The sequence below is a fragment of the Agelaius tricolor genome, unplaced genomic scaffold, assembly GCF_023055355.1.
Source record: "Agelaius tricolor isolate 1412-34295 unplaced genomic scaffold, bAgeTri1.0.p SCAF_28, whole genome shotgun sequence".
Classification (NCBI taxonomy): Eukaryota; Metazoa; Chordata; class Aves; order Passeriformes; family Icteridae; genus Agelaius; species Agelaius tricolor.
In genome coordinates this window covers 1,745,271-1,757,433 of record NW_027269288.1, presented here as the reverse complement: position 1 = coordinate 1,757,433, position 12,163 = coordinate 1,745,271, and the positions used below count along the sequence as shown (strand labels likewise).

Sequence of the window (12,163 nt, the reverse complement as noted above, 5' to 3'; positions counted from 1 at the left end):
CCACGGGATGGGCTGGGGGCTGCAGGCAGCCCACCCACACGGGTGCAGAGCTGGGTTGTCACCTGCCCCGGGGCCAGGGCTGTCCCTGGGTTCCTCAGCTTTAATTCATCTGATCATTCCTGGGTCCACAGCTCTGCTATTGATAAGGAGCAGGCTGGGAGGGCTTGGCTGTGCTCCAGGACATGGAGAACAGTTCTGTGCTGGGGTTTAGAGGCTGTAGTGGGGGTGTCCTCCACACCACCCCCATCATGGCATCTAGTTGTTTGGCCCACGCTGACCTGCCCTGCCTTGACAATCTTCTGTGGGTATATCTGTCACCACCACCACCCCCAAAAAAGTCTGAGAGAGGTTGGTGTCCCCAGATCCTGCCACTGCCAGGACTCTCCAGTACAGCACCACCTCCAGCATCTCCCTACCTACCAGCAGTACCCAGTGGCCTGTCATGGTCCTGCCCCCTGCTAAAGGCTGAGCTGCCTCTCCAAGTTTTCCTAACTCTGGGCTGGGACCCTTTGGGTGGCTCTGGACAGAGATACTTGCTGTGGTCTGCAGTAGGAACTGCATGACTTGTGTGGCTCTACTCAGCAGTAATGAGATGCTAATGAGCCTGGGCTGCACCCAAGAGGGCGAGAACCAATACCCTGGTTGTGTGAAAATTATTTGTGAGGAAAAAGGCAAATCCTATCCAGAAAGGGACAAATAGTGCGAAGAGCTGTCATTTATTGTGCAAGAATGGCAGCAGTGTGCTTCAAGCACCAATTTGGGAGCAAAGAGCTTCCAGGGGAGTCCTCAGCACTGCAGGGACTGCAGAGATTGGCCACAGATACATTTCCAGTGGGCTAAGTCTTAGGGAAGATGAGAAAGCCAGAGAAGATGCTGTCAGACCCTTCCAGCCCCACCAAGGAGTTCTTCTCTGTTGGTTCCAGCCAGACAGACTCATTCATGGCCATCTTGAGGACCACGCCACCCGTGGTGACCTGGAAACTGTTATGCACGTAGTCACAGAAGGTCACCACCCTCTCGCCCCTGCTGGCACCCTGGCCCTTTTTGATGTTGAGGCACAGGTTGCCCCGGGAGGTGACATGGTAGGTGAAGTAGTAGGTGCCGGGCACGCGGCAGGTGAAGCGGCCGTAGCGGTTCTCGTAGTGGCCCTGCTCGTTGGTGAGGATGCGCTCGAAGCGGATGGGCTGCTCCCGGCGGGGGTAGGAGCTCATGCTCCTGGCAGCCGAGAACCCGGACTTGAAGGTGACCTTGTAGTCACCAGGTTCTCCCACGGGGCCAGGCGGTCCCACGATACCTGGTAGGCCTGTTATACCTGGGATGCCAATGGGACCGACCTTCCCAGGCTGTCCCGGTGCTCCTGGGACTCCCGGCTCCCCTCTCCATTCTTCACTCTGGACAGAGGGTCCTAGGAAAGAGGAGGAAGAGTCATTGTGGTCACAGCCAAGCCCCATTTGTGTGCAGAGAGAGAGCATGAGCAAGGAAACCTGTGCTGGGTGTGGGTCAGTGAAGACCCTGCCCAATGGGCAGGTGTGACACACCTTCCCCCTACTTCCCCAGGTTCCTTGGGGTGCTCCATCATCCCCACCTGACAAGACCTCAAAGAACTGGTGGAAATGGGTTGCTTTCCCAGGACCATGTGGTTGGCACTATCTTTCTCTGCTCTTGGCAGTCACAAGACAGTGTTTTACCCACCTGCAGCCTCTTCCTTACCTTGCTCACCCTTTGGGCCGTTCTCCCCATCCCTGCCATCGCTGCCAGGCTGTCCTGGTAATCCTGGGATGCCTGGGATGGTGCCGTAGGTCCTGCAGAGTGTGGCACTGGCAGGCTGCCCTCCGGCCAGGCAGATCAGCATAGCCCACATGATCCACATCTGTGGGAGCATGGAACGTTGTTGGGGGCTTTCCTGGGTGGTGGGAGGGCTGGGGAAGGCACTCTGAGCTGCTCTGAAAGATGGTGACTGCAAGCAAGTCTGGGTAATACGATCAGGGAGGGAAAACATCCTACCGCAGAGCCAAATTCACGCTCCTGCTGGCCCTGGAGCAAAGAACCATAACCCTTGGGCAAGGCAGGGTTTGCAGTCTCTCGTCATTCTTAAATCCCCAGTTTCCAAATGCCCACAGCTTCAGCCACATGAATATTTGGGACAGGTTATCTCAGAGATCTGATGTCCAACGTGGCCATGCTGCTGCCTTGTGGGAGAAATTCCCCATCTCATCTCAGGACCATACTTGCAGGGTAAAATCCTTACCCAACCAGAGCAGTTTTGTCATCTGCAAGGGAACAGGTCTTGCCTTCCACCAGCATGTCTAAGGGACAGTGTCAGTCCTTGAAGATGGCAATGAGCCCCCAAGCCTCCCTCCTCCAACCCACCGGTTCCCCTTGTGACCTGTCACACAGCTGTTCAATGCCAGAGGCATTTCTGTATCTCACAAGCCTCACTGGGACAGTTATCTGGGCTTCCATGCCTGGGGTCTTACCTTCTTCCTGCCCTTCCTACCCAACTCCTTCCCCCAGATCCTGGTGTGGGTGCATGTGGATAAGCACTGGGCATTTGGGGGCTGGATCTGGACATCACAGCACCCTAGCCACAACTCCCCCATCCCAGGTGGATTTTCCCAGTGCTGAAGCTCTGGTGCCAGCAGGACAAAAGATGGGTGAGTTGGATCCTTCAGCCACAGCCATTCTGATTTGGGTGCAGCAGGAACAAAAACTGATTCACAGTTTCCCAGCCATCAGAAGACAAGAGCTTCACAGGGCAGGAGAGCACCCCCAGGGCACCTTTCAGACTGATGCACCTTTCAGTCCCTGATAACCCTTCTGGAATCTGCCATCTCTGCTTTTATGTTTTCCTTCTTCCAGGTGGAACAGGAAGGGTCAGGGTCCCATCAGGGACCTCCACCACCCCCAGCCCAGCACCTCCACCCCCAGTTTCTCTCTGCCCCAGGCCATGGGGAAGTGCCAGCAATGCAGGTGACTGTCACCCTGCCAGAGTTGGGTTCCCCACGTGCTCCTGCCTATGGGGGGAACCTTGGGCTCAGTCTTGCTCTTACCTTGAGCTCCTTGTTCATCAGGTGGGGAGACAGAGCAGGGCACCCCAGCTCTGTCTGCTCGGAAATGCCTGAGAGGAGAAGCAGAAGTTTGCTGCAAGGGTTATTGTGAAAGGATCTGGGACACATCCCCTTTTTATCTTTAGCTCCTGTCCTTTTTCCGTGGCAGTTTCAGATCCTCCATGAATGCTGTTGTCAGCTGAGCAGGACAAGTCATCCCCAAATAGCACCCCGAGCCCCTCCAGCCACAGCTCTGCCCTGCAGGGTCCCTGGGTCCTGCTTAGGGGTGTTTGCTATGAGGAATACTCTTTGGAGCTCCAGATGAGTTTAAGGTAACCCAACAGAGCTGCAGAAATGTGCAGCATTCAGGCAGCACCCCTCAGGCTGCTCCACGTGCTTCCAGCTCTGCAGGCCCAGGGGATGCTGCAGGGTCTCAGCATCCATCACCTTGAGTCCATGCATGGGAAGTGACTTTGCCCTGTGGGAAAAGCATTCCCTGCTTTGGCTACTGCCTTGTGGAAGTGAAGTACAGGACATTTGGAAAGGAGACTGTCTTGTTCCATCCTTCAATGTGTGACACCAGGAGAAATCCCTGCTGGGTTTTGGTGGGCTCTGCATCCTCCACAACCACAAGCTCCTCTGGTTTGGCTCAGGAAAGCCAGAGCATTTCCCCTGCCCCATCCTGGTAGGGACCCCAGGGATGTCCCAGCCATGGTGTTGGGGTTTCCTTTGCAGTCTGTGCCCCTGTAGAGCTTTGGAGAGAAGGGGAATATCAGGGTCCTGCTTGGATGAGTCTTGGTGCCCTCTTGATAGGGGCTGTGTGGGGACACAGGAACCATCCTGTTCCTGCAGTAGCCAGGGGTCCCACCCCCAGTGCAAAGCCAGGTGTGGGTGGGGTGTGGTGGTCTCTGATGCTGGTGAGCCTTGGTGACATGCTGATGCCACATAGATGGCCAGATGTCACGTGCACATTTGGAGGAAACAACACACTACACGAGGTGCACTGGGGAAGGTTTTATTGACACTTTCCACAGCCAGGTCATGGCAAAGGGGCTGCTGCAGCCTGCTGAACCTGAGGCAGCCCAGGTGGGAAAGGGAAAAACACAGGGAGACCCGAGGTAATGTGGGGTTAGCAGGGGGGATGCACATAGCAGTGCCAGCAGGACCAGGAGCTCAGCACCATCACTCTGGGTGCAGATGTAGCAGATGTTCCTGTTCCCCCTGTGCAGCAGCTACCAGGGCTCAGCCCCCAGACTGAGGGGGGGCCTGGCTGCTGGGCTTGATGCCCTCCCTGCAGAGAAACTGGGAGCATCAGGAAGAGCCCAGCAGCGAGCAGTGAGTTCAGGGCAGGTGGAAGGCGCTGGGGTGCTGGGGTGAGCTCTGCTGATCCTCTAGTCTGGGAAGAGCAGGAAGCCTGAGAAGATGCTGTCGGAGTTGGCAATGCCCACCATGCCGTTGTAGTCGTTCACTTCCAGCCAGACCTTGTCATCAGCAGCCAGGTGGAGCAGCGCCCCCCCCGAGCTGACCTGCACCGTGTTGGTCTTGTGGTCACAGAAGCTGGCCATCCTCCTCTCGTTTTTGTGCAGGATGACACAGAGGTTGGCTGTGTGGGAGCTGTGGAAGATGAAGTAGTAGACACCAGGGAGCCTGCAGGTGAACTTGCCCGTGGCAGTGTCGTAGTCGTGGTTGGTGTTGGTGATGACGTTGTTGAAAACCACGGGGACGTTCTTCAAGGGGTACTGGCTGGTCTGCCTCGTCACTGAGAACGCTGACTGCTGCTTCTGCATGGAGGTGCCTGGCATTCCCGGGGGGCCGGCATGGCCTGCCTCTCCAGGGATTCCCATTGGACCAGGGGCCCCAGGGGGGCCAGGCTTGCCTGGAGGGCCATGTGGGCCTGGTGGCCCTTTCACGCCCTTGGGCCCCAGCTGTGTAGAAGAAGCTGGGATACCTGTGGGATGGTGAGGAGTGAAAGGGAGTCAGTGTCAATGGCAGGATGTGGGGAGAGGCTTCTCTAGCCCCTTCCTTTAGGCTGGAGAGTGCTGTTGCCTCTTCCACCTGACTACAGAGGATGCTCTCCACATCCTGCAAACCCAGGCAGACCAGCCATTGAGGACTCAGTGTAGCCCTATAAGAGCCCATGTGGTTTCCCTCTTTGCTCACTCACCTGGCTCCCCTTTGGCTCCCTTCAGTCCATCCCGGCCATCCCTGCCTGGTATACCCGGCATGCCTGGCAGGCCTGGAGCTCCATAGCAGCTGTGAGGGTCCTCTACAGTCACAGAAGAGCCCACACTCAGGAGGAGGACAGTGAGGGCCAGATAGAGCTGCTCCCAGAATCTCTTCTCCATTTTGGTGTTCTGTAGCACAGAAAGTGAAAGAAAGTGCTGGAGTGAGGGGTCACAGCAGGGTGGCTTGCAGGACATGGAGAAAAGGAGCCTGGATATACCAGGAACACTTGGATGCCTTGTGTGTGTCCTCAATGTCCCACCTATACACACTGCAGGATAGTGGGGAGGTGGATATGTGGAGATGGGCCCCAGGCTCATCTCCAACACCAGGGCAGCCCGATGGCACAGCGTGCGTTGGACTTTCAGTCAGGATGGAGCCATGAGTTCTGAGGTGCCCATGGCCAGCCCCAAGCCCTCTGAGTGCAGTGTCCCCAAACCCTGGAGATGCACACACCACTGCAGACTGTCACCCCGTGCTGCACTGAGGCTGGAACTCCCTGCACATAGCTGATCTTCCTCCTCCTCCAGCAGAAGCCTGACTGTCCTGGTTCTGTCCATCGGGATCAATCCTTCCATCAGCTGGTCCATCCTGTCTCCATCACACGCGTGCAGCCCGTCAGTGCCTCTGCCTTCGTCCTCTCCTCCTCCTCCTCTCTCATCCACATCCTCCTCTCATTCTTGCCCTCTCCAGCAGTGTGGCATGCTGCTGGACCCCCAGTCCCACCCTCGAGACAGGGACCCTGCAGCACCTCTTACCTCTGGTGGGGACCAGACCAGGGATCCCAGGCTGCCGGTCCCGCTGGGCGCGTGGTCACTGCCAGCACAGCGCGGTGGGCGCGGCTCCCTGACACCCTCATGGAGGAAGTCACAGAGTTAGGAAACAGTTAAGGGCCCTTGTGAACACAGAACCCGAGCTGTTCCTAGCCAAATTTCACATCCTCCTGCCTGATGCTTTCTGCTGAGACAGCACTTTCTTGGCTCTCCAGTGAAATCTGTACTGGTGCCACTGCAACAGGAAGGGCTGCAAGGAAAGAGGTGGGACACAGCTCAAAGAGATGTGGCACAACTCCCCAATGCAGGGAATAGCCCTCCCCAGATCCCTTGCTTTCCCTCTTACTTCCCTTGTTTCTGAGCAGAAGGGCAGCTTGGGAGCAGAGCCTCAGGCCAGCTCCAGTGGGCTGGAGATGCCTGTGGCACTGAGGGGCTGCTGCAAGGTCACTGCCTGGCTCTCATGGAAGATGCTGCACTCCTAAATAGGACAGGAAGATGCTTCCCTTTAAGAGTTTCTGACCTGCACCTTTCCCCATGCCCCACCAAGTTCTGCTGGGTGCTGGACTCAGTGAGGCCCCAAGATCCCTCACTGGGGTGTTGCTCCCTGCAGGATCGAGCCTCCTCCTCATTGCTCCAGGAATGGGGATATTTGAGTGCCCAGTGCTTGTGGAGCAGCTCCCCTGAGGAGCAGTCCCAGGGTATGGCATCTGATGGCAGCTCCACCACCATCACCCCACAACCCCATCCGTGTTCCAATGTCCCTGTCCCTCCTTGCTGTAATGCCAGAGGACCACAGCTGCCTTCTGCCTTCCTGGGAGAGTCTGGGTGCCAACTTGGGACCATGTGGGTGAGGTACAGGATCTGCTGCCTGTGTTTTCCCCTGCAGGATAGTCACCTTGGGCTCAGCAGAGAAGGACACATATAGCCCTGTCCCAGATGTTTCTTATTCCTCCCTGGAAGTGTCAGCCGTGATTGGACACTCCACTCCTCCCTGTCGTTCTGCATTTGCAGTGCCAGGGACAAGCTGGAATCACTTCTCTTCCCAGCAGCTTGGGAAGGGGTCCAGGATATTGATGGTTTGGGAAAGATGCATGAGTAGAAAAGAAAACCCAAGGAGTAGTAGTAGAAGAAGCATTTATTTATACTGATGAGGAGGTTGTGACATGATCTGTCCCAGTGCCAGGAAGGCTTTTGCAGTGGTTGGTGGAGCAGGAGCAGAAGCAGCAGCAGGCAGTGATTTCCCACTCAGAAGCAAAGAGCCACAGCTGGTGACAACTCGGAGTGGAGCTTGAGTGCCCAGGAGGAGAAAGGGATGAGAGTCCACAGCCTCCAGGACAGTGCAGGCAGGCTCAGCATGGAGGTGAGCACTGCAGTGGTGACCCACAGCTTGGCCAGTTGTGACACTGGGAAAGCACAGAACACTTCTGGATGATCAACCTGCAACCATCCCCATGTGCTGTGGCACTAAAGCCTCCCACACACCCAGAGGGGAGCAGCCAGGCAGGCAGACACTCCACGATGCTGTGGGAGTCCCTCAGGCTGTCTCTGGGGACACCAGGAACCCGCTGAAGACGCTGTCAGCCTCAGAGCCGCTGTAAATGGAGCTGCCCTGGACAGGGTTGGTGGTCAGGGACACGTGGTCACCCACGGCCAGGCTGAGCACGCTGCTGCCCGAGTTCACCTGCAGGATGCCGCGGCTGTTGTTGTCGCAGAAGCTGACCACGCCCCGCCCGTTCTTGGTGATGCTCAGACACAGGTCTCCGCTGGACACCACCTGGAAGCTGAAGTAGTAGAGCCCGGGAATGCGGCAGGTGAACTTCCCGGTCTGGGGGCTGTAGGAGTTCTCCTCGTTGGTGATGATCCTGTCAAACACCACCGTGGTGCCTGCGTGTGGCGGGGCCAGCCTGGAGGCGGAGAAGGCGGGACGCGGGTGCTCCAAAGCATTGCCAGCTTGCCCTTTCTGCCCTGGTGGCCCTGGCACCCCTGGCATCCCCCGAGGGCCTGGTAGGCCAGGTAGGCCACGCCTGCCTGGTGGCCCAGGATATCCTGGTTCGCCTGCATCCCCTTTGGGTCCCTCAATGCTCGAGCTCAGTGCTGCATTCCCTGGGGAGAAGAGGGGAGGAGAAGAGGGGAGAAGTAGTTCATGCCCATCTGGCATCTCCTGAGCTGCTCCCACAGCCTGGGATGCTCTGACCAAGAGGCTCCCAGGCCCCCAACATCCCCGGCTTCCTCTTACCTGGCTCTCCCATGTCACCCTTCTGCCCTGGCCTCCCATCACGGCCAGGGACTCCAGGGGAGCCATTCTTGCCATCCGGTGCCCTACAGACTCCGTCCTCCAGCAGGGCCATGCCCAGCACTGCTGCTAGGATGCTGGCTGCCAGCAAGAATCCAGGTTGCATCTGCATCCTGCTTCCTACAGCACAGGGATGAATTGGGGATGGAGGCAAACACACAGATATGCAGGTGCCATCATCAGATGCATCCACAGATCTACTGAATTGTCCAGTATGGATAACCAGACACCACATGCAGGGAAGGGTTTTGAGGCTGTGTGATCCGAAATCACTGATGGCACTGAAAATCTCTAGCATGCCCATGGCAGAGCTCTGGGATTGGAAAGCCCAGGACATGGAGCATGGCACATACCCCTTCCTCCACATCCTGGGCATGGGTAGGGGCACCTCAGATGCCTGTAGAGGATGTTTATTCCAGTTTGCGGGGTGAAGCACTGCTGTGTGGGGCAGTGGCCCCATGGGATAGAGAGCACAAGGGAGGAAAGGATGCAAAGACACAACAGTGCTAAACGGGAAAGGGAAAAAGGGAAAATGATATCCAAACCTCCAACATGCAGAGCTGGGAGAGAGGACATGGATCTATCCCAAAATCTGAGGTTCTCAGCCTGGGACAAGTCTGCAGAGCCCAGCGGTGTCCACAATCACACAGAGCAAGGACAGATTCCTGCAGGTTCCTCTTCCCCCTGCATCATCTTCTCCCTCCCTCTTTTTCTACTTTAAACCCTTGTGGAGGGGGAAGTGAAGAACGAAGGAGGACAGGGAGCAAGGACTGGAAAGTGGTGGCAGAAGGGGAGAGTGTCCCCAGCTGTTTATGGTGAATTACCTTGGTGCAGAGGCTGAAGACAGGGCAGTGTGAGCAGCTCTGTTTGCTGGAAGGTCTTCTCTGGGAGTAGGAAGGAAGAGGAGAGGGGTGGGAAGGATGAACTTGCATGCACTGCGGTTTGCCTGGTTGGAGAAGGGATGTGTTGAGTTTCATTTTCTCTCTAAGAGAAAGAAACTTGTTCCTCTTTCCATGCTTGACTCTGGCTTTACTGGAAACAGCTTGGTCAGGGAGAGTGCAGCACCACTGGGTGCCCAGCCTGGCCCAGCAGCAGGGGCTGGTGGTGACTTGGCACAAAGCAACATGACTGCAGGATGCCCACAGGCTGCTGAGATGGCAGGAGGGGACAGGTGATGGGAGTACCAGGTGTCACAGCCACCCAAGGGATGCTCAGGGCAGGAGATCACCCTTGGAGGCTTCTGCTCTGGCTGATGGGCAGAGTGTCTGTCACTTTGTCATGGTGCTGCTGGGTGCTGACCCCTCCAGATGCCCACCTTGGCACTGCACTTGGATGGAGCAGGATCCAGCAAAAGGATCATCAGTGCCTGTGTGGCTCAGCTGGTCCTTGAGTATTTTGGTTGGATATTAGGGAAAGGGGAAAGGTTCTTCCCCCAGAAGGTAGTTGGGCACTGCCCAGGCTCCCCAGGGAACAGTCATGGCCCCAAGGCTGCCAGAGCTCCAGGAGTGTTTGCCAATGCTCTGAGACACAGGATGGGATTGTTGGAGTGTCTGTGCAGGGCCAGGAGTGGGACTGATGATCCCTGGGGGTTTCTTCCAGCTCAGGATAGTCCGTGGTCCAACAATCTCCTTCCCGCTGTCCTCACTTCAGTGCTTTGGGGACCTGGTGTCTAGAATAGAATGGGAAAAGATGAGGGTGTCTGGCACTGATGATGCTCTCAGTTCCCTTTGGGTAGCTGTGTCTTGCACCAGTCAGATTTGGGCAACCCCAGGAACTGAGTGTGGCCTCGAGGTTAAACACCAGCACCTCCTATCACTGAGTGCAGGGAATGAGTCCAGGGGTGCACATTCAGCTCTGCTGAAAAAGATCCCCAAAATGCCACCAAACCCCAAACCCCATCACATGGGCAGGGGAGGTGCCACAATGACTGTAGCAGGTGAACATCCTTGGGACCCCGGGGACCACCCAGGCCCCCCCCATGGGGGACACGGTGGGCAGTGAGGAGGGGCCTTCTCATCCATGTTCCCTTGAGTATCCTTTCAGGAGTCCTGTGGCAGCTGCCCTGGCCTGGAGCTGGGGCTCAGGGGAGGATATCCAAGGAAAGAGGACAGTAACCAGACCTGGGATTAGATTGACTCCAAAGTCCAGGGGGGTTAACAAACCCCCTATCCCCTCCGCCTTTTGCTTCCTACCTTCCCAAGGGAGGTGTTGCATCATTTCCAAAACAGCTGAAAAAGGCAAGGACCAAAACTCAGTCCAGAGTCCCTTGCCAACAAAGATTTGTCACTGAGCTGGTCTTTAATTCATTGACTAGATGCCTACTTAATGCAATATGTTACACATTTTTAATCAAAATGTTACCCCATAATAAATCAGATGCCCAGAAGAAATGTGATTTTATTTTATCAGCAGAGTTCACCTATCAACTCGACCTGTAACCATGTCAAGACAAGATGACAGGTAAGTTGAAAGGATCTACCTCTGCCAAATGGTGTTTCTGGACAGTAATTGTATTTCTGTCCTATTGCCCTTTCTTAATATACAGCCCAAATTAGACCACTCCATCATTTCATCCAGCATTGATTGATGGCTGTGTCCTCATACGCTGTGTCCTTTGTCTTCTGCTGTCCCCTTAACCCCATTTAAATGCTCAATTACAGGGGCTGGCTGTGGGTTTCCAGCATCTCCAGGAAGCTGGTGTTGGTCCAGGTGTTCCCTCCCCCAGATCTCTGAGATTTCTGAGAAGTGCTTAGTCCCACTCACTTGACTTTCAGAGTTGCCGTGGTCAAGCCACCCTTCCTCTCCCATCCTCTGAGCAGCTCCTCCTCCTCCTCCTCTGGATCTGCAGCTGAGACATCCCAGGCTGGTTTGGGTTAGAAGGGACCTTAAAGCTCATCTTGTTCCACCCCCTGACACGGGCAAGGACACTTTTCATGTCCAACCTGGCCTCGGACATTTCCAGGGATGGGGCAGGCACAGCTTCTCTGGGCAACCTCTGCCAGGCCCTCTCCACCCTCAGAGGGAAGGATTTATCCCCAACACCCCATGTGACCCTGCCCTCTGGCAATGGGGAGCCATTGACAGCGACAGCCGTGGCTCCAGAGGTGCCGGCCGCAGGGAGGCAGCCCGAGCACTGCACGGCGCCATCGCGGAGGCTTCTGCAGGCCGCAGCTGCAGGCACTGGAAGGCCCAGCCCGGCACCCTGAGGGTGTTCCCTCCCGCCGGGAGCGGGGCTGCGGCGGGCCCGGCACTCTGAGGGTGTTTCCTCCCGCCGGGAGCGGGGCTGCGGCGGGCCCGGCATCCTGAGGGTGTTCCTCCTTCGCCGGGAGCGGGGCTGTGGCGGGCCCGGCACTCTGAGGGTGTTTCCTCCCGCCGGGAGCGGGGCTGCGGCGGGCCCGGCACCCTGAGGGTGTTCCCTCCCGCCGGGAGCGGGGCTGCGGCGGGCCCGGCACTCTGAGGGTGTTTCCTCCCGCCGGGAGCGGGGCTGCGGCGGGCCCGGCATCCTGAGGGTGTTCCTCCTTCGCCGGGAGCGGGGCTGTGGCGGGCCCGGCACTCTGAGGGTGTTCCTCCTTCGCCGGGAGCGGGGCTGTGGCGGGCCCGGCACCCTGAGGGTGTTCCTCCTTCGCCGGGAGCGGGGCTGCGGCGGGCCCGGCACTCTGAGGGTGTTTCCTCCCGCCGGGAGCGGGGCTCCGGCGGGCCCGGCACCCTGAGGGTGTTCCCTCCCGCCGGGAGCGGGGCTGTGGCGGGCCCGGCACCCTGAGGGTGTTCCTCCTTCGCCGGGAGCGGGGCTGCGGCGGGCCCGGCACTCTGAGGGTGTTTCCTCCCGC

General features: G+C 57.4%; 3 protein-coding genes across 3 annotated transcripts; all 3 read right to left on the bottom strand.

Annotated features, from left to right (window-relative positions):
- Positions 1-700: 700 nt before the first annotated feature.
- On the bottom strand, positions 701-3,083 carry C1QB (complement C1q B chain). The gene is made up of 3 exons (XM_071448987.1): positions 3,051-3,083; positions 1,711-1,870; positions 701-1,405 (listed from the first exon to the last, which is right to left on the bottom strand). Exons 1-3 carry the CDS (start codon positions 3,066-3,068, stop codon positions 837-839), a joined length of 747 nt encoding a protein of 248 aa, XP_071305088.1. The 5' UTR covers positions 3,069-3,083; the 3' UTR covers positions 701-836.
- Positions 3,084-4,046: 963 nt separating this feature from the next.
- C1QC (complement C1q C chain) lies at positions 4,047-6,161 on the bottom strand. Its single transcript, XM_071448986.1, has 3 exons — positions 6,029-6,161; positions 5,212-5,401; positions 4,047-4,995 (listed from the first exon to the last, which is right to left on the bottom strand). The coding sequence occupies exons 2-3, from the start codon at positions 5,390-5,392 to the stop codon at positions 4,439-4,441; spliced, it is 738 nt and encodes a 245-aa protein (XP_071305087.1). The 5' UTR covers positions 5,393-5,401; positions 6,029-6,161; the 3' UTR covers positions 4,047-4,438.
- A 999-nt stretch (positions 6,162-7,160) lies between these two features.
- C1QA (complement C1q A chain) lies at positions 7,161-9,445 on the bottom strand. The gene is made up of 3 exons (XM_071448985.1): positions 9,161-9,445; positions 8,280-8,456; positions 7,161-8,146 (listed from the first exon to the last, which is right to left on the bottom strand). Exons 2-3 carry the CDS (start codon positions 8,446-8,448, stop codon positions 7,578-7,580), a joined length of 738 nt encoding a protein of 245 aa, XP_071305086.1. The 5' UTR covers positions 8,449-8,456; positions 9,161-9,445; the 3' UTR covers positions 7,161-7,577.
- Positions 9,446-12,163: the final 2,718 nt, after the last annotated feature.

Excerpts from the sequence above, each read along its gene's own strand:
- C1QB (XM_071448987.1), bottom strand. Across the intron at positions 1,406-1,710 it reads CGGCCCAAAGGGTGAGCAAG|GACCCTCTGTCCAGAGTGAA; the intron begins GTAAGGAAGAGG and ends CCTCTTTCCTAG.
- C1QC (XM_071448986.1), bottom strand. The coding sequence starts at position 5,392 with ATGGAGAAGAGATTCTGGGAGCAGCTCTATCTGGCCCTCACTGTCCTC. Across the intron at positions 4,996-5,211 it reads GGGAGCCAAAGGGGAGCCAG|GTATCCCAGCTTCTTCTACA; the intron begins GTGAGTGAGCAA and ends ACCATCCCACAG.
- C1QA (XM_071448985.1), bottom strand. The coding sequence starts at position 8,448 with ATGCAGATGCAACCTGGATTCTTGCTGGCAGCCAGCATCCTAGCAGCA. Across the intron at positions 8,147-8,279 it reads GGGTGACATGGGAGAGCCAG|GGAATGCAGCACTGAGCTCG; the intron begins GTAAGAGGAAGC and ends TCTTCTCCCCAG.